Source organism: Vipera berus, assembly GCF_964194415.1.
Source record: "Vipera berus genome assembly, chromosome: 3".
Lineage (NCBI taxonomy): Eukaryota > Metazoa > Chordata > Lepidosauria > Squamata > Viperidae > Vipera > Vipera berus.
The window spans coordinates 193,675,297-193,702,656 of NC_138204.1; the positions used below are offsets into that span (position 1 = coordinate 193,675,297).

Here is a 27,360-nt window from a genome sequence, read left to right on the forward strand (position 1 = left end):
TGCAGCCTTGACAAGTTAGATCGGTATTTCTTAATCTTTGGTTCACTCCGAACCTTCCCACTTTAAAAATGATGAAGGGCCTCCAACAAACTTTTGCTTATATGGGTTATATTATCAATATCTATCATATTAAAATTGACATTGTTTGATGGGTTTTAATATAGTAGTTTCATAGAATTTAAATTCTGGCAAATAATTTCAATTTCACAGTCTTGACGAACTCCTAAGCATCTTAGATCCACATTTTATGAAACTGGAGTAGGTTAATGGATATAGTGAAGCTGTGCAAAATTTCAGGAAGCCATACTTTTCAATTTAGTACATAGCAACAGTTGCTAATCATTTGAAAAAAGGCTGCCATATCATTTTTGAACGACAGAGGGCATTTACTTTCTTAACTAAAATTGTGCTTTGCTGCTAGTCTATACATTTCTCCTGTTTTCTTTGTGTGTCTTTGGAGTTCAGTCATAAAAAAATAAAATGGAGTAAATTATTGTACAGAAGAATGAATTCCATCAAGATCCATGAAATCTGAATTTTAAAATTGGTTGATTCCAATTTCATTGGTTTTCAATTAATTCTTTATTGTATCGTTTGTAATGAAACAATTTAACTGCTTTTTGAGTGAAGGATATAGCTTGTGCCAGCACATTTCTGTACTTTAACATCTGTCATAACGTGCAGTAGTTCCAAAGAAAATAAAAAATAATTTCCAAGGTGGCCATATATTATGTTTAAAATTTCATAGCAGAAAATACTTACTTGCAGATGAATAGGCATGTTTGCCTGATAAGGCAAAAGCTACAGTAACATGATGTTCTGCTACAAAATATATAGGATTGTACACAAAGATGTATTATAGGAATTAGTACTCCTTTGATTTAAATCAGCTGTGTAACTTAAGAAAAAAGACTTCTCACTGTACTTCTTTACTCAATGCAATTGTAATTAGAAACATGTACACTGATGATGATACATTCAACATAATACATTTGCAATATAAGAATTCCACACACACTTATTGCATTGTCTTCAGTTCTTTAACTAATAAAGGCTTAAAAGATATAGGCAATTTATTCCTTATGCAACATTAAACCTGAGCAATTATCTTATGGGTAAAAAATCTCTGCCGATGCCAGAGCAGGCAAAGGGGAAAAGTGATAATTGAGTGGTACTTCTCAGCGTGAATAACTTACATTCAGTCAAAGATGACAATCCAAAGAGCAACTGGATCATTTTACACTCTTAAGTTTTGCAGAAACATAAAACTAAAATAAGCTATATAGCTCCTAAAATTCAATATGCTGCTCATTGTGATAGCTATACTTACCTGTAAACAGCAAAAATGAATTTATATGACTGTTTTTCATTTTCAGTTCTTTGTTTGCTAACATCTCATGGGCTTAAGGCAAAATAGTATTAAAATAATTATTTGATAAAATTATTAAATATCTCATTATACAAATTGAAATCTGTACAACTTGTATAATATGATCTGAAAAAGGTGTGCTTTTATCAATAGAACATATTTCTTTTCTGACCATTCATAAATCTACTCCCAAAGATTTAGTGACCCTTCAGATCAGATTTATGGGATTCAGGAAAAAAAGCCCTGTAATATCAGCAATAGTCTAATTGTCTATTTTTGAATAAAATCCAACATGCTGTGTTTAACTCCATCAGAGTCAGGTTATTATCATCAATACTTGACTCTTTGTATGGTTCATACACAGTATTACCTTAATAGAGTGCATCATATCCTCATTTAATTCTAGCTTATTTGAAATACAGAGGGAAGTTGGTAACAATATATCATTCTACTTGGTTTTGGATTATTATTTTTTGGGGGTGAGTTCTTTAAGCGCTGAGCATAAAACAATATGGCTCTAGACTAGTCCCAGAAATGGTTCCATGTGAGTGACTTCAAATAAAAAAGGTATGTATAAAAGAGGTCCATGAGGAAAATCTGAAAGTATTTTGTCCTGTGTCTCTGTGTTCTCTTTTCCTGCTCCTATTATTTTATTTAAATTTTGTTTTAATTAAAAATAAGTGAGAAAACATAATGTAAAGCAAAAGAACCTGGAATTGGTATTGTCTTTATTTATTACAGTATAATTAAGGTCACATAGGCTTCCTTGAAAACATTTGAATAAAATATGCAGTTTTGCTTGACAGTATGCCCAGAATAAAAACTGGAAATAACTTGGAGTAGTAGAAAATATTTAGAGTGGAATATGGAGCAGTCTCACCTGTTTTCCTTGATTGATAAATGGTTGTTTATAATTAATCACATCTATACAGCTGTATTTTTGTGAGAACATCAAGAACATGTCTCAGATTTAGATGGAACTACGGATGCCAAAGGGTTATATACAGCTGTTGATCTAGGTCCAAATTAAGATTGAGATCGACACCTTTCTTCTATATTTGAAAATAGTTTCCAAAAAGCTTGGCCAGATTTATAGCATTTTATTTTATAACTTGGGCAATTTCATAAATAACATTGAGAAAATATATTGGAAATAATTAAATTCTATCTTTTTAGCTATAAGTTCTGGTCAAATGTCATCCTGGTTGGGCCATGAAACGACGAAAAGATACCAAATTCCTATTGACCATCTGGACTACAAATTCATTGAAAAATGCACTGATGTTAAGTATTTAGAAAAGATTCTTAAGATATTAAGGTAAGCATTTAAATGATGTTTCTTTCCCCCCCCAGTAAAAATAGATTAATAAAATGAACTGATGATCCCTGTAATGAACACTTTGCATTTAAGAAGGCCATCATTTACTTTTGTAGTTTATATAAATATATATAAGGATGTAACAATTTGTAATTAAAATTGTATCTGCCATTAAAATGATAGATTTTTAAAAAATTCTTGCCAAACTCATTCGTGGTAGTAAGAACATTTAGGTTTGTACAAGTCTTATTTTTATTTAGTATAGGTGGAAGATTTAAATCTGATTGTTAACAAAAAGTAAAGGAAAATGTACAAAACAAGAACTATAGCAAAAGTAATTGGCAATAATTATAATAAATCAAATAATAATTGACTCTAGATAGGTTTGTGTGTGTTAAGAGTGGCGATGTTACAGAAATTCCCCAAATTGAGGGGTTTTATTCATGATTGGAAGGGAAGGATAAATATTTCATGCTGGTGTTGGTATTTATGCTTTAATTATTGGAATAGTATTGTGTTCAAATGGTTATCTAATATCCTGTTTATCTTAAGGTCGGGTGAAGAGGGGTTTTTCCCTCAGCTTAATTCATTTTGTGAAAATCGCATTGAGTCTTTGGCTCCAAATAGCAGAGTACTTCGGAAAGAAAAACATGTAGCCAATGCTTCTGATTTTACTACTGAAGAATGGAAAAAAATAAATGATGACTTGACGGTAATTCATTCTGTAATTTGAGAATTTTATTTTAGGATTTTATCTAGTCCCTTGTTCAATTCCCCACACACACACCTTGTTCTCCTCAAATGACCACCTTCAGGAGACTAAGTTCATCCCTAGTGAATTACAAAACTTTTATTAATTCTTGGTCTTAAATCTTAAGATTATTGTTAAACAAAGCACTTTGTCTGAGATCCTGTTTCTTATGAGATCTAGGAATATATTGCTTGTCCTTTTATTAGCTCTCCAGCTGTATTACATTGCAAATTCTATATTAGCCAGCAGGTTATTAGAATTGTAGTATAGAATATCATCTCTATATATGCGCACACACAAGCATAATATTGAGTTGGTTTATGTTCTTATTTTCTCTCTTGATGAAACTGCAGTAAAAATATTGGAAAGTCATTTGTGCATCTGTAAAACATGTTACCTAGAGCAGGGGTCTCCAACATTTCTGGGTTGGCAGCCCGGTGGGAGAGGGAGGGGCAGGCACCTTACACACACATGCGCAAAGGTGAATGTGGCCATACGTGCACACGTGCACACAAACAGGTTGCAAGCATGAGCAGCATGCAAATGGGGCTACGATTATGTGTGCAAGACTGTCAGCGACACTGGCACCTGTGTGAGGCTTTAGTGCCTCCACTACCAGGCTCACAGAGATGCTACCACCAGCACAAGGATCGCACTGCCGCCCCAGCAAGAAACTCATGCAGCAGCCCACCTGCTGCTTGCAGTGCTGCTGCCACCCACACAAGGTTCATGGCAATGCCGCATCTGTGTGGCGTGCCACTGCCCACCTGCTTCTCACAGAGCTGCCACTGCCCGTATAAGGTTCATGGCAATGCCGCCACCCACTGCCACTATCCACGCAACACTCGCAGCAATAGTGGCATAATGAGGGGTTAACATGTGCATATGTGCACTGCCCAGCTACTCACGCAGCCCTGTGGCCAAGAGGCCAAGGCCCGGTAGTGGGCCGCGGCCCATAGGTTGGAGACCTCTGACCTAGAGTTTTTAGGCTGCAGATCTTCAATATAGCAAATCAAAGTTATCTGTTTGTTTTAGAGCTGGATTACAGAAATGAAAGAAGATGAGTATAAAACGCAATATGCTACAACTGAAGTTGTCAAGGAAAACGTGGAAAATTTACCACCAATTCGTAGTTCAGAGAACCATCTTTCCTTAAGTCAGGTTATGCAATATCAATATGTGAACTTTATACTGTAAGGGGCGAAGGGGAGACAAAGGGCCATTCTTCATTAGAATATGTGATATACCGGTACTTCTAATTTAAAAATTTTTAAAAGCTCTTACATTGCATGTCTAATTTAATACATGTATATTAAGTCGACTAGCATGCATGTGCTGGGGAACCTTTACCTTTACCTTTTATATTAAGTTGTATTGTTAAAACAAATTCATTGATTCCCCAGAATTGTATCTTGAAACAATTGTTGAACATATTTGCTTATTTATGTTAGATTTATATTCAACTTTTCCTTTATGAGCTCAAGGCAACATACATGGCACTGGATCCTTCCCATTTTTTTCCTTAACCACTAAGAGTTGATAAGTGATAACAACTAAGTTAAAGTTATTCGGTAAAATTTCAGAGGGAGAGTGAAGTTGAATCAGTATCTAACCAGTTTCAACCAATACACTAAACACTAAAGAAACTTAATTTGGATCAAGAATTACTGGCAGATGTAAGCTAGCATGACCATGTAGTAAGAGAGTTGAGCTCAACTTGAGTGAATGTGCTGAACAATAGTAAAAATATATATATATTTTTAATAATGTCTGACTGTTACAGAATAAAACTGCAAAAACAAAGCAAAAGAAGAAAAATATACCAAGGGACTACAGAGAATGGGATAAGTATGTTGGATACCTTCTACTCATTACTTGGTATGGAGAGATGCTTTTAGTTATATGGGTATAACCGTAGACAAAATGTCATCCTTAAGGCCCAGATTCAGTCTCTGATGTTGCTAGTAAAGATGGCTGCCTAGGATTGTGAGGGAACATTGCTTTAATTAGTTGGCAACATGGGCTTGTGATAGATCACTGGCTTTCAAATAAAGGATGTTGTTTTGCCCTTGATTACTGTAATCCAAACATATACTAAATCATTTTGAATTTAAGGTTTGATGTAGAAAAAGAATGTTCCAAAATTGAGGACCAGGAAGACAACTACTCTAAAACCAGCATTAACAATAACATAAAATTACCAAAAGCAGAGATAGACACAACAGGTAAGTAATTTCTAAGAAATATATAGTTTGATGTTAAAGTGTATGAGGTCAAATACCATAAGAGCAGTACTTGTTTGAGAAATAATCAATGCCCTAAAACCTATGGTATTTTTGGAAACTTTGGATAATGATATTGTATATCCAGGGCTTTTTTTCTCATAGAACGCTCAGAACGGCGTTCCGGAACCTTTTTTTTTTTGCAAAAACAAACAACCCAGCTCCCTTATTGGTTTTCCTAAGCCTATTGCAGGGCTAGCAATCTTGGCTCTTTTTTATGACTCGTGGACTTCAACTCCCAGAAATCCTGAGCCAGCCATGCTGAGGGGAAAGGGAGAGGTTTCCAAGCTGAGCCATGCTGGCTCAGGAATTCTGGGAGTTGAAGTCCTTGAGTCATAAAAGAGCCTGCACTAGAGGAGGACATTAAATTTATTTACAGGATTACTTCTTTAGGAACTAAACTTTTAGAATCTAAAACAGCTAATTCAGAAAAGCCAACAGGAAAGAACCTCACATTTTTCATCTGCTTCTGTCTTTTGGAAGGTAAAATTAGATAACAAAATAATCTATTTCTTATGTTAACATCTCTGCAATGAAATCAAAGGTAACAGGAAAGAAATGAGAAACATTTTTCTCAATGTAATATGTCTAATTTAGCTGATTCTAGAAAAAAATAGTATCTTTTGTACACTCTTGAAAACTATTTTGAATCTAAACAATTCTTAAGAATGAAATATTCTTAATTTGGACTTTACTTTTACTGTTTGGACTGTTGTGTGTTTTGAAAAATAGATTATTTAGAATCTAATTATGTTGCACTTCAGTCTTTAAATAATTAACCTAGTATATACATAACAATATATGATGTTTTCCCTGGTGAGCTTAACATCAATAACAACATTTATTAAAAAGGCTAAAATAATTTCTCGGGGTATTATCTGTATAGTAAAATTTTGGACAATCAGTGATCATGTTACATATGTGCATAAGCATAGTCAGTAGCATATGCCTTTTTAAAAATATCAAACATGCAAAGAAACAAAAATAAGTCCAAAATATCTGTATTACATCCAGAAATGCCAACTTTACAACCAATATTTCTCATCCATAACTATGGCACCCTAAGGATACCTGCATACATGCAAATGTTTCTCTGGGATCAGTAACGCAACAGGGATTGCTTTTTCCTTCCAATAACATATACCTAAAACCAGTTTATTGCATTTGGCAATTGTACTAAAAAAAATCTCATTCATTTAATTTGAAAACAAGTGAAAAATTGATTTAAATTATTTTATTAAAACAAATTAATGGCAATTCTTTTATAAAAAGTTGCCTCAAACAAAATGAGTTTGATATGCCTGCTCTAGATAGTTGAATGCTCCAAAATAAATTCTATACCAGGCCTGTACATGCAGCTTACCAAGCACCCTTGGACAGAGCACAGACTTTTTTTAAAAAAATAATAAAATCACCACCACTGCCCTGAAAGTCATGTTGCCTAGTGCCTCCATGGCTTACCATGACCACAAGCTCCAACACTGTAGATGCTTCTCTAGTCACCAAATCATTGATTAGCCCACCAGCATTCCTTTTCAGACCACAAAGATTTTTAATTTATCAGTGTGGGCCTTTCCTTTCTACAAGATAATAATAATAATAATAATAATTAATAATAATAATAATAATAATAATAATAATAATAATAATAATAATAATAATAATAATAATAATAATAATAAAGTTGGAAGGGACCTTGGAGGTCATCTAGTCCAACACCCTGCTCAGGCAGGAAACCCTATACCATTTCGGACAAATGGCTATCCAGTCTCTTCTTAAAAACTTCCAGTGTTGGAGCATTCACAGCTTCTGGAGGCAGGTTGTTCCACTAGTTAATTGTTCTAACTGTCAGGAAATTTCTCCTTAGTTCTAGGTTGCTTCTCTCCTTGACTAGTTTCCATCTGTTGCTTCTTGTCTTGCTTTCAGGTGCTTTGGAGAATAGCTTGACTCCCTCTTCTTTGTGGCAGCCCCTGAGATATTGGAATACTGCTATCATGTCACCCCTCACCCTTCTCTTCATTAAACTACACATTCCCAATTCCAGCAACCGTTCCCTATATGTTTTAGCCTCCAGTCCCCCAATCATCTTTGTTGCTCTTCTCTGTACTCTTTCTAGAGTCTCGACATCTTCTTTACATCGTGGTGACCAAAACTGGATGCAATATTCCAGGTGTGGCCTTACCAAGGCATTGTAAAGTGGCATTAGTACTTCACGTGATCTTGATTCTATCCCTCTGTTAATGCAGCCTAGCACTGTGTTGGCTTTTTTGGCAGCTGCAGCACACTGCTGGCTCATATTTAAGTGATTGTCCACTAGGACTCCGAGATCTCTCTCACAGTTACTACTATTGAGCAAAGTACCACCTATACTATACCTGTGCATTTGATTTTTCCTGCCTAAATGTAGAACCTTACTTTTTTCACAATTGAATTTCATTTTGTTAGATAGTACCCAGTGTTCGAGTCTTCTGGAGTATTGGCTATTCCTGCCAGCTTGGTGTTGTCTGCAAATTTGATGAGTTCCCAATCTATCCCCTCATCCAAATTGTTGATGAAGATGTTGAAGAGCTGCACAGACCTCTTCTAGATTTTCCTCTTGCCTTTCCGAGTTAACTCCTTGGTCTGTCATTGAGCAAGAATTGACTTTGTAGGGAAGCATATTATCATTTGATGTATATTTAACATATGTTCTACTTTTATTTACCCATTATATAATATTTGTATGCAGTCCACATGGCGAGGTTTGGGGAAACTTACAAGAGAAAAAATATATTTTTAAAATCATAAGATTAAAACATCGCCTGGCCCGCACCGCCTCCGCTGCCCGCATTGCACAGCCCCGCCATATAGAGTGGGCTTTGCTGCTCCCACAGCACCAGCCGTGCCGGCTCCGGCCCCAGGGAGGGGAGCCCGCCGCCAACACCCTTCGCACCTGTGACTGCAGCAGCACTGCCCCCCCACCCCCCCACCTCCTGTGTCCGCCAAGATGAGAGTTCCGGCACCTTTTTTTTTAGAAAAAAAGCACTGTGTATATCTTAATGGCATCTATACATATCAGATGTTTACATTCCCATTCTCAAAAATAGGTTCCTGCCACTTTCTTATGCTTTGCCTCTGAAGATATAGCCTTGATCTCAGTAAAACAAATAAACAAAAAGAAAATATTTTCTGTGATTCTATATATTTACTGCTGAAGTAATTAAACTACGTAGTAGTAGAAGCCAGGTACTTTGAAAATGAAATTTTAAAAATTATTTCTAACCTTACCATGTTGCAAATTACTAGATAAAAAAATAAAAGGTTTGAAAGAAGAGCATCAGCTCTTCTCATTTCAGTCCTGACAGAGTTCACTGGCTCAAAACGTCTTAAATACTGAATGAGCTCATAGGCTTCTAATTTGCAGTTCATTGGTTGACACTGTTCTCTAATGTCTCAGGCACAAGTATGTTCCACCTTTGCTACGTGAGAGCCTTTTAACTGGAGATTCTGAGAATTAAACCTATGACTCCCCCCAATGCAAAATCTATATCAAAATCTATATAAAATCTGTAGGATTATTGAAATGCAGGATTACTGCTTGCCAGATCAGTGCACTTTTTATAAGATACCTTCAGCTATGAAAGTTAAAATATTTTTATATAAGTGTTTTTGCCTGCAAATGTTATTCCTCTCATTTATAATAAGAATTATTCTAGGGATGACTACAAAAGAAAAGACATTTGCTGCTCATCGTGAAAAAGAAAAAGGTAATGAAGCATTTGTCATAGGTGACTATAAAGAAGCAATTGCCTACTACAGTCGGTAAGTTACTGCTCTTTGAATTTCCTTTCTGATTTATTAAAATAATTTTACTTTGTCTTTGAACAAAGTAGGAACCTTAATTTGCTTTAAAAATAACTAGTTTCACAGATGGGAGTTCTTATGTTCCATAAAGAGTATCTATCAAATTAATATTCTGAAACTGTAAAAGTTTTAGGACTGAGAAAAGGCTACAGGCTTTACTAACAGACATCACAATATATAGAATCACTGTAAAGATTAAGGGGAGATTTGAGAATTTTCAGTAAAGAGCAGTATTTTTTTCCCTAAGTGCCAAGTGCAAAAATAGGCAGCAAGAGCTTTCCCCTCCAATCTGAAGTTGGACACAACAATGGGAAATTTCTGCAATATCTTGTATGATGAAGCTTAGTCAAATGCCAATAAATGATCTCTGCTCCTTCCCAATTCAGTGTTGGAGATGTCACTATCACTAAATAAATTAAAGATAAGAGATGAAAGGGAATCAAACTAGGTCTGTTTTACACCTTCCTGAATGTTTATTTTGACAAAGCTAGTCAGTAGAACAGCACTTTGATGTGCTTTTCTGAATTTAGTCTTTGTTTTATGGTAAGATATTACATTAATGTTTATATTATGACAGAAATTCCATTGAAAGTTGAATTTATTCAGGCTCCTATATCAAGAAATACAGGAATGCTGATTTCGCTATAAAAAGTCATTTCTATCTTCAGACTTTTATGTGCCCTTTTCAATTTGCTTTTTCCTATTAATTGTTTCATCAGAGTTGATTGCATCCACTCTGATTGTGTCGTTAATTTCTTTCCTACTAAATCTTGCCCTTGAATTGCTATGCGTAGCAATATGCCTAAACTTTTCTTTTGCAGTTCTAAACTATATTGGAATGCAATAACAGTTCCTTTCAACTCGTTCTGATTCTTCTTTCTGTAGTAATTCAAGTAAGGATTTGTAAACTCTAAATAGTGTTGCTTAACATCTATTAAAGTGAATTTTTGGCTATAACATCTGATACAACAGTGAAATTATCAAGCATTAAGCTGCTAGTAACTATTTATTAAAGTGTCTGGACTGATTGATACATTTTGCTTTTTGAAGAAGCATATCTGCCCTCCCTACTGTGGCTGCATATAATAACAGAGCTCAGACAGAAATTAAACTCCAGAACTGGCAGAATGCGCTTCAAGACTGTGAGGCTGTGTTAAAAATGGAACCAGAAAATACAAAAGGTAGAATTTAATATATTTCTGAACACATTAAGTGCTAAAACAGGTGCTTTATAATTATGGAAATAAGGCTAGTATGGTGTATGTGGCAATTTTAAAGAAAGGGTGAATTGTTTTTGTATTGTCTTCGAGCCTTTACAAATAGATTTGGAGAGGGTAAGTGCAATCGCAGGGGGTCTATCAGTGTTTTTTCAAAAAAGATGCATTTTTATCTAACTGTGTCAACAGTTGCTACATGCCTGTCCTCAAATGATCCAAATTACCTTTTGTATTTCAATCTAGAACATGCACAATCCTACAGTCAAATAAAATAAATGTAATACTAGTAATTTATTACACAAATCTGTAAGGTAGAGTAGAAAATGTACATGCTTATTATTTAGAATTAATGAGAAATTATTTAATAGCTGAGATTTATAGACAGTTCCAAATGAAAATTATTTTAAATATTCACAAGTTTGTTGCTTAGTTTTCACATATTTCTTTGATGAGAAAAAGCAGTGACAGCATAAAAATATTGAGCATTTCCCTATTATTATCCTATATTCACTTCAAAAGTTTATTTTATGCTTGATCTGAAACAATACTCACTAGACAATGAAGAGAAATACTCATTTAATACACCAGAAATTCATTTTGGTTATTTGTATAAATGATTTTTTTTAATTGTCCACAGTAATAAATGAAAAAAATTGAGGCCAGATTGAAATATGTGTTTCTTTAGCTTTATGCCAATATTTAATAGTGAGATTGCAAGTTATCATTCATACTTCTTTAATTCAAATGTCTTATCTGACACCCTCATTAGAAGATGAGATGTAAATAGCCATGATATATTTATACCCAAATCTCTTTTCTCCACCCTCTCCACTACAAAGAAACCCCAATCATTTTAATGAAATCTGAGTAGTCTTCAGATTATGCATATTATGTCAAATGAGATTTTTAAAAGCCATTTGCTATTGAGACTGATTGTATATAATGACTACATAATAACTTTACATTTACAGTATATATGCAGCACTAAAATCTTGTCATTCAAAAGAAAGTGATAACTATATTTATTAATTAATCTGTAGCTCTTATCCGTCGTTCCACTGTTTATAATAATCTACAGAATTTTAAAGCGGCTGCTGAAGACTTGAGGAAAGTATTACATATTGATCCAAAAAATGCCATAGCTAAAGTAAGTATTAATACTTAGTTTGAGAATCATAGCATTAATATGTAATGGTACTTGCGTTGCACTTGTTTATTGTTGGACATAGGATTATAGCTGGTATATTAACCTTTATTTGAGTTCTGTTAACTTAGAGCCTGTTGGCAGAATTCTGTTGGAATGTGGAACCTGGGATTTCTGATCAAGATGTATTAGACAGGGACAGATGTATTCCAGGATTCCTTGAAATTCTATTAGCCTGATAACTGTTTAGAATTAGAATAGAATAGAGCTGAAAGGGACCTTGGAGGTCTTCTAGTCCAATACTTGCCCAAACAGGATAATCTATACTATTTCAGACAAATAGTTTTCTAGCCTCTTCTTAAAAATCTCCAGTGATAGAGCACCAACAATTTCTGAAGGCAAGCTGTTCCAGTGGTTAATTGTCCTCACTGTCAGGAAGTTTCTCCTTAATTCCAGGTTGCTTCTCTCTTTGGTCAGTTTCCAACCATTGTTTCTTGTCCTGCCCTCTGGTGCTTTGGAGAATAATTTGATGCCCTCTTCTTTGTGGCAGCCCCTCAAATACTGGAATACTGCTATGATGTCACCTCTATTTCTTCTTTTCTTTAGACTAGCCAAACCCAAATCCTGCAGCCATTCTTCATATGTTTTAGTTTCCAGGCCTTTGATCATTTTAGTTGCTCTTCTCTGAACTTTTTCCAGAGTCTCAACATCTTTTTGGTAGTATGGTGACCAAAATTGGTTGCAATATTCCAGGTGTGGTCTTACTAGGATTTTATAAATCAGCACTAATACTTTGCATGATCTTGATTCTATGCCTCTGTTTACACAACCTAGGATTGTATTAGCTTTTTTGCCTGCTGCTGCATACTGCTGGCTCATATTCAACTGATCGTCCACTAGGACTCCAAGGTCCCTCTCACAGTTTCTGTTTTTAAGCCAGGTCTCATCCAGTCTGTACTTGTGCCTTTGATTTTTCCTGCCTCAATGTAAAAGTTTGCTTTTTTCACATTGAAATTCATTTTATTGGATAGGGCCCATTGTTCAAGTTTGTCAAGATCTTTTTGTATCCTGAGCTTGTCTTCTGGGGTGTGGGCTATTCCTGCCAGTTTAGTGTCATCTGCAAATTTGATGATTTCCCCATCTATTCCCTCATCTAAGTCATTTATGAAGATATTGAAGAGTACTCGGCCTAAGACGAAGCCTTGTGGTACCTCGCTGCTTACTTCTCTTCATGTGGATGTAATACCATTGAGGACTACTTGTTGAGTATGGTTTGTCAGCCAGCTACAAATCCATCTGGTGGTGATGTTGTCTATCCCACTTTTTTCTAGCTTACTAAGCATCAGGTCATAGTCTACTTTGTCAAATGCCTTACTGAAATCTAAGTATACTATGTCCACAGTATTTTGCTGGTCTACTAATTTAGTCACTTTAATTAGGGGTTCCTGTTGGAAATAAAAACTGATTATAAAAATGGCATCTAAGGAGATACTGCCACCATTGTCCCTCAAGAGACAGCCTCATATTGATAAATATGTAATGTTTCTCTTTTTAGTGATATTGGAGTGATATAAACATACAGGAATAAGTGTTAACTCTATAAGAACTTGTTTGGATGTGTCTAAGAATAGAATCTCACTGTTAGAAATCTGAGAAAATCTGTTGTCACATTTATTGTTTTTTTAAATGACCTTGCAGTCAAGACCAGTTGAAGGGTTTAGGAGGGAATAGGGGAATGCAGAATTCCAGAGAATAGCTAGAAGAGATAAGAATGCCTTCTTAAATGAACAGTGCAAAGAAATAGAAGAAAACAATAAAATAGGGAGGACCAGAGATCTTTTCAAGAAAATTGGAGAGATGAAGGGAACATTTAATGCAAAAATGGGCATGATAAAGGACCAAAACGGCAGGGACCTAACAGAGGCAGAAGAGATTAAGAAGAGGTGGCAAAATTACACAGAAGAACTATACAAGAATGAGCTTAATGTCCCAGATAATCACAATGAGGTGGTCACTGACCTCGAGCCAGACATCCTAGAATGTGAAGTGAAGTGGGCCTTAGAAAAGCTGAGCAACAACAAAGCTAGTGGAGGTGACAGTATTCCAGCTGAGCTATTCAAAATCTTAAAAGACGATGCAATAAAAGTGCTACACTCAATTTGCCAGCAAATTTGGAAAACTCAACAGTGGCCACAGGATTGGAAAAGATCGGTTTACATTCCAATTCCAAAGAAAGGCAGTGCCAAAGAATGTTCAAACTATCGCACCATTGCACTCATTTCTCATGCTAGTAAAGTTATGCTTAAAATCCTACAAGCTAGACTCCAGCAGTATGTGGATCGAGAACTACCAGAAGTACAGGCAGGATTTCGAAGAGGCAGAGGAACCAGAGATCAAATTGCCAACATACGCTGGATCATGGAGAAAGCTAGAGAGTTCCAGAAAAGCATCTACTTCTGTTTCATTGATTATGCTAAAGCCTTTGATTGTGTGGATCATAACAAACTGTGGCAAGTTCTTAAAGAGATGGGCATACCAGACCATCTTATTTGTCTCTTGAGAAATCTATATGTGGGCCAAGAAGCAACAGTGAGAACTGGACACGGAACCACTGATTGGTTCAAAATTGGGAAAGGAGTCCGGCAAGGCTGTATACTGTCGCCCTGCCTATTTAACTTATATGCAGAGCACATCATGAGAAAGGCAGGGCTAGATGAATCAAAAATTGGAATTAAGATTGCCGGAAGAAATATCAACAACCTAAGATATGCAGATGATACCACTCTAATGGCAGAAAGTGAAGAAGAACTAAAGAGCCTCTTGTTGCGGGTGAAGAAGGAGAGTGCAAACGTTGGGCTGAAACTAAACATTAAGAAAACGAAGATCATGGCATCCAGCCCGCTCAATTCCTGGCAAATAGATGGGGAAGAAATGGAGGTAGTGACAGATTTTATTTTCCTGGGCTCCAAGATCACTGCAGATGGAGACTGTAGCCAAGAAATTAAAAGACGTTTGCTCCTCGGGAGGAAAGCCATGACAAATCTAGACAGCACACTAAAAAGCAGAGACATCACCCTGTCAACAAAAGTGCGTATAGTCAAGGCTATGGTCTTCCCAGTTGCAATGTATGGCAGTGAAAGTTGGACCATAAGAAAGGCCGAGCGCCAAAGAATTGAGGCCTTTGAGCTATGGTGCTGGAGAAGACTCCTGCGAGTCCCTTGGACTGCAAGGCGATCAAACCAGTCAGTCCTAGAGGAGATCAACCCTGACTGCTCTTTAGAAGGCCAGATCCTGAAGCTAAAACTCAAATACTTTGGCCACCTAATGAGGAGGAAGGACTCACTGGAGAAGAGCCTAATGCTGGGAAAGATTGAGGGCAATAGAAGAAGGGGACGACAGAGAATGAGGTGGCTGGATGGAGTCACTGAAGCAGTAGGCGTGAGCTTAAATGGACTCCAGAAGATGGTAGAGGACAGGAAGGCCTGGAGGAACATTGTCCATAGAGTCGCGATGGGTCGGACACGACTTCGCAGCTAACAACAACAACAAAGGGGAATGCAACACTAAAATTCTGTCCTGGTCCTACATATGGTAGCTTTAGCTGCTTGAAATTTAAATTAAGGTGAGAAGACCAGGACTTTCCAGACCTAATCTAAGTTAGCTCTAGTTGCTATAATGTGTCTTTGGATCTGAATCTTGAACATAGGAAGAGTGAGCTAATAGAATATTCCTTTCCTGGTGTAAAAGCTTATTATAGAGCAAAGCAAAATCAAAACTTCTATAAAATTAGCTCTATCTACCAAAAGGATTTCCTTAGTCAAGCCTTCTCTAGCTGCCATTTTATACAGTTTTAAATCCAATGTTTTTAGTTACTAAAATTATTTGTGTATTTTTAATACTTTTAAGTGTGTATTCTGCTTCAAGATGTTTTTGACTTGGAAAAGTGGTATAAAATATAATAAATAAAAAAGCAATGGGATTTGTTCCTGTGGTAACCTGGTAGAAACTGACACAAAGGACCATATTTTGACTTTTTTTGATTTGGAAAAAAAACTGGGAGAAAGTGGCTCCCAGATATTGATGGTTTATGCTTACTAGCATTGTCAGACAAATGGCTAATATTGAGAATTGTACTTCAACAAAATTTGGAGCCTTCAAATGTAATTTTGCCTAAATTAAATGGATTTTTGGGGGGTGGGGAGCAGCATATAGATTTATTTTTGGTAACACACAAAGTGGCACTAATTACATAGTAACTGGATTTTAATGGATTTAAGACAAAAAGTACAAAGCACATCTTGCTTTTTATAAATAATGGATTCTACCACCATGGTATGTTACAAACATTACAACTTTTTGAAAAAGGGAAAGCAAACTAAACCAAATTATAAAATATTTATGGAGGAACTAAATGGCTGTATATTGTGAGAAAAATTATAGAAATTCCATATTTTCTTGTAAAATACTGGCAGTTAATGGAACTATGATGTCTTATTTACATTAGTCGGGGTACATGTAGCTAAACATTGCAGGAGATTGTTCAACTTAATATTTTTTTTATTTTCTTCTTGATGTTTTTGACTAATAACAAAAAAAAAATCCATCCTTGCTCCACCCAGAAGCAAAAACAAAACAAAACAAAATGCTAGTACCCACTTCCATTGTTCAAAATATCTATGGTTTGATGCAAGGAGAAAGCTATCTGCTTATGAAGATGTGATCTTTCTGGTTATAAATTTCCACTGGAAGTTGCTATGATAACTGCTTTTCTTGAAGGCAAAGCTTTGGATTTGGGTTGCAAAATAAACTTTGTGTCTGTGAAAGAGAGTTCACTTTAGCTCATGAGACTGGCAGACAAAGTGAAGCAAGAATTCAGAATTGATTATACAGAAAAAAAGAATTGATGAACAGGTGCACTGTAGAAATTGAAAAACCAGTTAGAAGTACTAACAATTCTGTCATGATTAAATGACATGGATCCAGATCTAAATTATGCTTAAAGAAACTCCATTAAAAGAAATTAATGTATTTTAATAAGGACTCCTACAAATTACTGGATTTCTATGGGCTTATAACCATAACTAAGTTTAAATCCAGTCCATACTAAGATTTGTACAGTTGAAAGTACAAATTGTAATATTTTGCACTAGTTAACTAAAATATTACTGTTATTCTACAGAAAAAGCTATCAGATATTGATAAGAATCTGAAAGAATCAGAACCTGTATCTCAGACCCAAAGCAAAGGAAAAAGAATATTCATTGAAGAAATAGAAGAATCAGAAGAACAAGAGAGAAATGAAGGAGAATTTGTAAATGGTTCTAGAGATAGAAGTAAGTTTATTGAATGTTTCATTTCAGAAGCAGTGAGTAGATTGCACTGTGGTTTTTAAAACACTGTCATTTAATCTAGTTTAGGATTTTTACGAAGAGTGTAAGAACTCTCCAAGATTTTGGAAATTTCTTTAAACCCTACCTAGTAATATCAGGGACTTGAATCTGAATGTTTCTATGTGCAAAGTATTAATCTCTTCTTGATCTAAGCCTGCGAAAATGATCACATGCCTATCGCTTTGATCTCCTTACAGTTTCAGTATCAATAGTTTTCCTTTGATGACTGTTCACATTAATTGCTTGAATAACATTTGGAATATAAATTAAAGCTAAGGGCAAAGTATTTCTGTTCACATTGGCATATTTAAATAATAGCTAAAAGCGTACAATTCAAAGCAATGATATTGATATATTCAACTTTAGTGTTTTGTGCAAAATAATATTTGAAGGTGATGGTTCAGAATTTTTTTTACTTGATAAAGCTTTTAAAAGCAAATAATTTATCAATAGTGGTATTTTCTTCAATAGAAGTGGGGGGAAAACCTAGATTTTACAAAATAGTATATGTATTAAAATTGCCTTTTCTAGTTGATATAGTTCAGTAATGACACACAGTATGTTTACTAATATAGTTATGACTAGCTAATTCCATATAATCCAGTGAGGTTTTTTTTTTCACTGAATGCCTAGTATTTAGATAGTTAATTCCAGGTGAATTGGATGTCATTCAAAAACAGGGTCCCACTCGTTTTGAAATAATAGCAGACTTGACAGTTTTAAATTTCTGTCAATAGCAGTTGTTTGGATTTTTATATTCACCTACAAGGGATACAAATGTTGGGTTAAGTGCTTTTCAGTAAGCTAAATATATTGTGAACTTTCTGATGAACATTTCGGTTTCCCCCCCCTGTTTTGTTCCGACAATTGTTCCTTCCGATGATGCACAGCCTAACCCAGCTGATTCACTTCCTCGTAGAGACTGCAGTGCTGGTGGGAAGGGAGAGCGCAAGCAAGCCGGCAGAAATGGGCAATGTACAAAAGAAGTTCAGTAGCCGAGGTGCCTGGAAACCAGACCCTAAAGAAGCCCACAAGCCCAGAGACCCTTCAGAGAAAACTATTAAAAAAGGCATATCGGAAGAAACGATACAGGAATCTCTGCAAGGTGGTAAAAAGGAAATAAATGGCTACCTGAGCAGCTGTATAAATGGAAATGAAATTGGGGAAGGAAAACCAAAGGATGTAGAATCATCAGTGGCTGGAATAAACAGTTCTACTCTGCTGCCTGCTAATGCCGCAAAACTGAAAACTGAAGGAAATGAATTATTTAAGACTGGGCAATTTGGAGAAGCTATGCTGAAATACTCCAGAGCAATTGAAAGTGTGCTCAGCTCAGGTGAGATACATATTTTTATGTATAAATTTTTATATACAATGATTGGCAGAGGTGATTTTCAAAATACCACTAAGCTTTTTTTTAATATATATATTTCCTCCTTTTTTGTTTTGTTCTAAGAACTAGCAGATGAAAGGGTTCCTTTGCAGGAACAGCTAATTATAAAACTGAATTCAAATTTGATAAGTGAAAGCGATTTTGCAATGTAGATTTCCTAGAAGCTGAATTAGGGTTACATATTTAAAGTTAACTGCATAAATAAATAAAAAAATTCCTTGGGCCAACTGAATTACTGCAATTGTGCATTTTAAGCACAACTCTATTACTGCAGTGAAACTTGGGGACCTACTGAAGCATATTTTTATGGTATCAGCAACTGCATTTCACTAACCAATTTTCCCTATAATTATATGTAATTCTAGGAATCCAAACTCCAGAGGATTTAAGTATTTTGTATTCAAACAGAGCTGCATGTTACCTAAAAGAAGGGAATTGTGCTGATTGTATTCAGGATTGTACCAGGTAAATAACAGTTGTTAACAGGGAAAAAGAAACCTCATGATTACGACAGTATTTGAAGTAGATTTTTAATCTGATAATTTTTTAATAAATTGAAAGGTGTAGCCTGTATTAATGCTATCACACATTCCATTGCATCTAACTTTTGTAAGGCAAAAGAAGGAAGATGATGAATAAGCTAGTTAATATTTCTTCCAAATTGCATCACAATGCCTAAAAGGTTTTAATGTTAAAGGAAGTTCATTATAGAATTTGGATGGGTATTTATGCATGAATTTCCTGTTTCATATTTAAACCTGCAATCATGTGCAGGGCATCTACAAAGAGTTGTATCATAATTACAACATAGTTGCAAATTATGTAGAAATGTTTCCTGACACACTAATACAACCATGAAGTCGTTGCTGAAAGATAGTGCCATTAGCATCTCCTCTACTCTGGAACATCCTGCCGTGTTCTTCCTATTTTTAAAAAATCTTCTGTTTTTGTGTTCTTAATTGTTGTCTAGTGAATCAGATCTCATGAGGTAGACATACATCAGGGGTGTCAAATTCAATTTCATTGAGGGCCGCATCACCATTGTGGTTGCCCTTGAGCAGGGTGGGTGTGGCTGGGGTGGGTGCAGCCTACTGGGTGGGCATGGCTGGGGTGAATGTGGCCTAGTGGGTGGGCATGGCCAGCTCGACATCACTTGCATCAGGGGTGCCTGTGGGGGCCTGGGCAGGACTGGGGCAGATCTGAGGGTCTCCAGCGGAGGGGTGGGTGGGACCGGGGCGAGCATCGGGCATGGTCCACTGGAACTAACCTGACCACCCCCAGATGACCTCACCTTCCCGCTGGCCTTCTGCAAACTGCCTGGCATCTAGTCTTGTCATCTTGCTTCTCTTCCCTGCCGATGGCCATGGCTTTCCCACACAGGGGCGAGGAAAGAGAAGCGCTTGCAGGCTGTGAGGCCGGGCAGGTGAGCGGGCCATGGAAGTGCTGGTGGCGGGGGTGGCACTGATCTAAACTTTGTGTCGGCCATCCAAAACATGATAAGTTTTAGATCCGCAGGGCCACCCTGGAGGAGGACCGAAAGAGGGGGCCCAGCCCACCCATCACCCAGCCTGTGGGACAAAAGGCAGTGAGATCGGAGTGCGCAATGGCACAAGCCAAGTGTCAGCTGGTTCCTGGTCGCAGTCTCTGCTATGTGGTAGGGCCAGAGAGGGGACCGCTGCACTCACACCGGATGCAGAGCTATTTACACACAGTCTACCATATATTATTAAGAGCAATAGGCCTGCTAACATGAAAATCTTTAGTGCTTTGCTATATCATTCGTAAGTAGAGCAATGTAATGGAACTAGGATATGTGAATTCTTGTTTGTACTTTGCAAATGCAGTCACAGAAATGCTATCCTGTTAATATGCTGTATTTCAAAATATATACTAATGCCTTTATGGATATAGTGGACATTTAATTTAATCATACGGTAATTAAGAAAACATTGAAAATAAAGAAACAAAAAATGAAAACATAAAAGATGGAAAGTAAACAAAAAAATATATAATTTGGGAATGAGTACATTGAATGAATGAATGAACCTTTATTGTCAAAGTACAACATGTGTACAGTGAGATTGGCTGAGCCTCCCTTCGTGCCCCCCCAACTCACAGTGACAACAAACCCGCCATCTTGTTACACCATGTGAGCTAATTGCACAACACACTGGCCGATCAGGAGCATGACAGCCCATGGATAGAAATTGTTCTTCAGCCTGTTGGTATGGCTGGCTATACTTCTATATCTCCTACCTAATGGTAGGAGAGTAAAGAGGTACTGACCAGGGTGTGAGTCGTCCCTGAGAATTTTCCTTTGTAATCTTGTTATATTTGTAATTTTAAATATTTGGCATGTTACTCTAAAAGGTGGAGTAATTTATTAAGAACAATTTTGCTGATGTAACTGTAACAGGAAAAAACAAATGTGAATCCAAAATCTTTAATTAAAGGCTTCTTAAAGGCTTTTTGTTGCAGTGTGAATTTTTTAGCCATGCAATTTCACACTTTAATTTTCCAATGTATCATTATAAGAAACTCTGGTAGTCAGCAACAAATAATTAATTTCCTGTGTTATATCATTTAATAAATCCTAGGGAATAACAACAATAAAGCTAGATTAGCATTAATAGCTGAAAATCTATTGTGCAGTCTTTTTATCCAGAAAGGGGAATTTCCAACCAAAAGGTTTCAGCGTCTTTATACAGTATACTAGCCGACAGAGTTTAGAACTTTGATTAATATAATTTAATGTCATATGGTAACCATAAAGAATTTATCTTTAGAAAATATAGTTGACTTGCCAAAATGCTTTTAAAAATGTTATTCTATAGAGTTTTGAGCTAATTCATCTGCTTCAAATTCCTAAGCTTTATTTTATGTAAGATTTTTATTAACTGTCAAAGGTGTTTCTTCGGTTTAAAATTCTATATAGACACCCCATTCTTCAAACTTTTTTAATGTACTTTGGTAATTTTAAGAAGAAATCACTGCTGCAGAACTTTACTGACTAAAACAAGAGTGGGCAGTTCTGCATAGAACAATTTTATCTTGTGAATAGAGCTCAACAAATTTCAGTAAGAGTATCATGTGAAATGGTAATAACACCATTTACCAACTGGTAAATCATTATGCTTATCCACCCTCCCTCCTAAAATTTATTTCATTAGAATCTTGTGATTAAGATGAAATTAATGTTTAGAAAAGGTTAAACTCTGCATCTTTCCTATATGTTTTTTTTGTCCCTGCATGTAATAATTTTAACATTTGTTCTTTAGTGCATTGGAACTTCATCCATATTCTATTAAGCCTCTTCTACGTCGAGCAATGGCCTATGAGTCAATGGAACGATACCAACAGGCATATGTGGATTATAAAACTTTATTGCAAATAGATAGTGGAATCCAGGTTGCAAATGACAGTGTTAACAGGTAAATATTTATAATGTTTAAAAGAACACCAGTATGGAGCACTTTGATAGATTATGTTATATACACACATTTATACAACAATTACTGTCATTATAATGATATGATTTCTTTTTTTTTATGTAGCTGTCCTGTCATATTTTTCTTTTAAATTTATTTATTTATTCTTGAGATTTGTAAGGCTGCCTAACTCAAATACTGTGACTTTGGGCAATGATACTTTTAGATGTTGGTATTCAGGTACTTAGCAATTGATTTTACACAAAACTGGGAATGCCTATCCATCTATATACTGACATATTAATGCATCTTAATCTGCAGAAGGTTAGCCAAGAAGCATTACTTGCAGTTTCTAAACATCTGGTAATAAAAAGAGAAATGTTGTAGCCAGTTGAATCAGTGATTGTATACTCGTAATATGTATACCCTTGAGTATCATCAAGCCAGTGGCAGAACATTGCTTTTGTTATTTAACATGTCCCATTTTGTGTACTACAATATCCTCTTTGGCATCAGTAGTAATCTAGTATTCAAGAATAGACAATCAGAGTTGCATTACCCTCTGATGCCATTTATCGAATGCCATGTCTGCCAGTAGTGTATATATTTTCATGAAATAGATTCTATAATATGAGAGAGGAACTGTTTTTATGGTAATAGTCTATAGCAGGCATGTCAAACTCGTGACATCATGTGGCGTCGCACGGTGCATCGGGACTTTTTCCCATTGCCGGCAATAGGGTGGCGCGGTTTCGGCGTCACACATCCAGCCCATGGGCCGGCAGTTTGACATGCCTGGTCTATAGTGATTGGGATGGCAATACATTCTATCACAGTCTGCTCGGTATAGTTTTGGCCCATGGAGCTGTTATAACTGATTAGAATCCTAGCATTTCTGCTCTGGGAAAAGCAAATGAACACCTGGTAGGTTTTACAAAACCTTTCATGGATTATGCTGTAATTACAGAAATTTCTGAATACTTCTCTTAAGGTGTATATCATGATATTTTTTAAGTTCATGTCAGTTTAAGAAAGTATGTAGAAATATAAAGCAGTCTTTTCCATCCTTCCTAATTTAAAGAGCTAGAAGTGTGAAAGTTTGTTAGATATATGAAAAAGTAAGTAGAAATGCATAATACTATGGTGAGACTTTGCTTAAAGGCCATCCTTAGATACTACCAATTTGGACCATTTTTGGATTCAGTTTACCACAAATGGTATAGGTTTGACGTAAGAATATACTAGTCAGGTATTCCTGGATGATAGATAATCTGTATTATTAAGGACAAGTATCAAATAAAATAATAGTCTCTTAATTTCCAGTATGATTTTGAGTCAAAGATAGTCTAATTTTCCCTGGTGGATGACTAGAGGGGATAATGTCTCTAGTGATTCTATGGAGTCTCTAGGTGACTTTTGATACTATGGATGATCACATTGTTCTGAACTGTCTAGCTGAGATATGATGGAAAAACAATGGTGTAGTAATGCTTGAAACATAGATTCTGAAGAGGGTACTAATAGTCTGCTTTTCAGTTTCACAATTATTGGCTAATGAAATTGTTCTCCATTCTACTTAGTATTGCTATAGAACAGCCTGAAGTAATCATCCAGCAAATTGGATCTGGGTGTCACAAAATCCCAGTGAGACCCATTCTCCATATTAATATTAGGCACCTACAGAGACTGTAGAAGTCCTGAACTGTTGCCATTTGGTAGCAACGTAATCCAGACAAGATGACAAAATGCTAGTTGTAGAAAAACTAATCTGCAGTGAAATGCCTGGTTTGTGTGAGGTGGCACTTCTCTTAGCAAACCTGTTATTTAGCCCGGGAGCGCTCCTCAGCAATGCTCTTAAATGTCTCAAGATACTTGCTGCTAAAAAGTTTGGCATCAGGCTGGGGTGCCAGGCACACCCTTTCTGGAGTATGCGAACGTATCCAGTGTTACACAAATGCTAATCATATCCAGGTCAAATGCTTTGCTGGGGATTTTGAAACATCAATTGGTGAAAAAACGCAATAGTCAGAATTCTGATTTTTTTTTCCTGAATTCATGATTTAGGTTATTATTTTTGCTGTCTCAGTAATGTAAATGGACTGTGGGTGAAAGTACTTTTAAATTTGAATTTTTTAGTAATAGGCTGCTTGAAAAATATCAAGTATCCCATATGATTCTGATGCTATTGCTGAGTAGAATGGAAAGCTTTTCTCAGGTGGGTTCCCAGCCTTTGAATCTTTGGGCCAGATAGCATTTGAATTTTTGTTTTTGCTTTCTGTTGTTACAAACAAACTACAATCTGCTTTTTAGACTAAGGGGGAAAATATTCTATTTGCTATCATCCCGTGGCATCTGATCTCTATTCCCTACCTTCCCTCCCAAAGACAATGTGAATAACTGATAACTGATGCTAAAAATGATAGGGGGGGGGGAAGAAAGGGAGGCGTGCAAACAACTTTTACATGGATGTTTGGTAGGACAAGCAAAGCAAAAGAATGGCTTAGCTGTATTTGTTTTATTATGTAGTATTTTAAATATCTGGATTTAACTGATATTTAAATTTTGAATTTGTTGATTTAGTAGAATATAAATAATAAATACATTGATATTGCTTAGTTGTTATTTCAATGTGAGTAGTTATTTTTAAAGGATTTGCATTTGCCATAGTGGTAGATTAGGTGGCGTGTTTTTTTTTGCTGTACACTAATCAATCAAGTTGTATTAATATTATACCACATCCCCCAAAATTAAAAGAAATTGTTATAAGCAAATCCAGAGCATCACTTTCTTCTTATTTCCACATATTGAATGTTGGAGATTTAACTGTCTTGACTAGAAAATGTGGCTTCCACCGTGCCCATGATCAATATAGTCACACCTTACTATTAAGTATTATGTAAATAAAGAAATACGCTTAGTCAGTATTTCCAAACAGCATAACTAATTTATATTGAAATAACTTTAAATTCTGGGCTTAGATGTGGTCATTAAGCGAGCACTACCTCTTGTGCCTTGAGATGCACAACTGAAATCGCCATTTGACTTAAATATAATGAAATGATAGATGACTGACTGCATACAGGAATCACCTGAGTGAGATACAACATTATCCATCACCTTTTGAAAATATATTTCAGACTGACCTTTAAACAAAGAAAATGCTTTCTTTAGCATTTGCTCTAAGATCTCATAGCGTTGTGATACAAACTGAAAAATCTAAAGAACATGAATTATGATTTCCAAGTTTTTTTATTTTTATATTTCAATATACATGCTTTCAGAATTGTCCAGAACAGCCTAACTCCTCGTTTATTGACTGAGTTACATTCCAACAACCAGGTCATTAAACAAAATGGTGGCTAAGTGAACATGTGACAAGTAGACGCACTGTGAAGATCCTTGGTTCAGATATTTCCCTACAGCTATACCAGCGTTATTTTCACTCTGGTCTGTGCTGTCGTCAGGCATACAACATTTGTTGTGAATATCTGCATTGGTCAGAAAATGATTTTTTTATTGCTGTCATATTTGCAAATAGTAATTGCTAAATGAAGAATGGGTATATTTCTGGTTTCTGGCTTGTTATTTAAAATTGTTTCTGTCTGTCGTGCTTAACCCAATGACTTTTTCCCCCTTTCCAGGTCTTATTTATACTTTTCCCTTCACTGCTTATTACTCTTTTCTTCCTGGCAACCCATCTCCTTATTTCAGCTGCTTCCTTCTCTTCCTCTTCCTCCTGCTGGTAATTCTTTTTTTTTCAGCTTGCTAAGTATTTGTTTCTGGACTTTGTTAAACAGACCTAAATTAAATTGAAGTGACCTAGGTATCTCAGTATGTTTAAAGTTTTTTGAACTGATGTCTTATGTTGTTCTTAGAGTTTCTTAAATGTTACTATTAACATTTGCACACCTAGTGAGAAATGAGACTAAGCATCTTAAGGATAGCATAATCTAAGTGGCCAATACTGATCTGAACAAAATAAAGGTTGGGAAGACTTTAAATTTGTACATGTATAGATCTGAGGTAACACTGAGTGTTGTGAGCATTTTAAATAAAATCAGTATTATATATAATAAAACTTGTTTTACTTTAGGATAACGAGAACCTTAATAGATCTGGATGGTCCAAATTGGAGAGAGAAGATACCAACAATTCCTGTTGTCCCAGTTTCTGCTCAGTTACACTGGTGGGATGGAGAAAGCTTTACTTCAGAGTTAAAACAAAAGAAAGCTGCAAATATTTGCAGAAATCAACTGTCACAGATTCCAAGTATGTGCATATTATTTTAGTATATCAGTAGAATCGTTAGTGAACTATTAAGGAAAAAAGTCATATTTGAGATTTTGGTTCCATATCCACAGAGATTTTTATGTAGTGTTTCATTGTTTATGCTAAGGGATTCCTAAGCCTTCTTTTCCCTGCAATTTCTCATGCTACAAAAAAGCATCTCAGAAAATCAGAACAAGTTCTGGAGCTGACCAAATCCAACATGCTGTAGTAGTTAGAAGAAGTAGAAATTAAAACAATCTGCTAAATGCAGCATTTAAATGTAGAGTTTTTCGGGATCGCCTTCATATCTCCTTCGTTGGAAGTAAATGTTTACTACTGCACTCCGATTGATCACACACCACTTTTCAGCTCATATATTGTTTCATATTCCTCACGCAGCATTGGGAAGAGTGGCTATATGTATCTGTTTTAATATATCTTGAAAGTGTGGTGCTTAGTTTGACTTTTTGGTGGCAAAGAGGTCTTGTGAGATCATGAGGTTAGCCACACTGATAAGAGAATGTGAAACTCCCTTATTTAAGTAATCAAAGGAATGTTCTGTAACTATTTGAACTTGCTTCCTGACTAGGTAAAAATAGGTATAGATATTAATGAATGGGCATCTATTTATCTTTATTGGCAAATAGGTGATAATGCAGAAGAGAAATTCAAGCTATTTAAGAATCAAGGAAATGAATTTGTGAAAAAGGGTAAATATGAAGAAGCATTAGTGAAATATGACGAGTGTATAAAATTAAATTCACAGGAAAAGACTATCTACACTAACAGGTAACAAGATATCTAACTGCATCCAAATCCTAGCCAGCTTTGTTCAGATTGTTAGGCAGTTATCATTAGTTTTAGTGGAGAAAAGCTGTTTATAGCTGTTTCATTTTTGTTAATGAAATTTAATTCCCATTTTGTAGACACCATAGTTTATATTTCCTGCAGGAGCT

The 27,360-nt window shown here is 35.8% G+C and overlaps 1 protein-coding gene across 1 annotated transcript in view; it reads left to right on the plus strand.

Moving 5' to 3' along the window:
• Positions 1-2,562: 2,562 nt before the first annotated feature.
• SPAG1 (sperm associated antigen 1) overlaps positions 2,563-27,360 on the plus strand; it is a gene marked incomplete at its 5' end in the record, with an annotated part of 29,389 nt that continues 4,591 nt past the window's right edge. Inside the window, 14 exons of the mRNA XM_081324060.1 lie at positions 2,563-2,687; positions 3,240-3,399; positions 4,474-4,599; positions 5,222-5,286; positions 5,554-5,663; positions 9,416-9,521; positions 10,614-10,744; positions 11,821-11,927; positions 17,104-17,257; positions 18,234-18,650; positions 19,073-19,172; positions 21,986-22,138; positions 26,229-26,404; positions 27,052-27,193. Coding sequence (XP_081180186.1) covers positions 2,563-2,687; positions 3,240-3,399; positions 4,474-4,599; positions 5,222-5,286; positions 5,554-5,663; positions 9,416-9,521; positions 10,614-10,744; positions 11,821-11,927; positions 17,104-17,257; positions 18,234-18,650; positions 19,073-19,172; positions 21,986-22,138; positions 26,229-26,404; positions 27,052-27,193 — 2,072 coding nt within the window. The remainder of the gene's footprint in view (positions 2,688-3,239; positions 3,400-4,473; positions 4,600-5,221; positions 5,287-5,553; positions 5,664-9,415; positions 9,522-10,613; positions 10,745-11,820; positions 11,928-17,103; positions 17,258-18,233; positions 18,651-19,072; positions 19,173-21,985; positions 22,139-26,228; positions 26,405-27,051; positions 27,194-27,360) is intronic.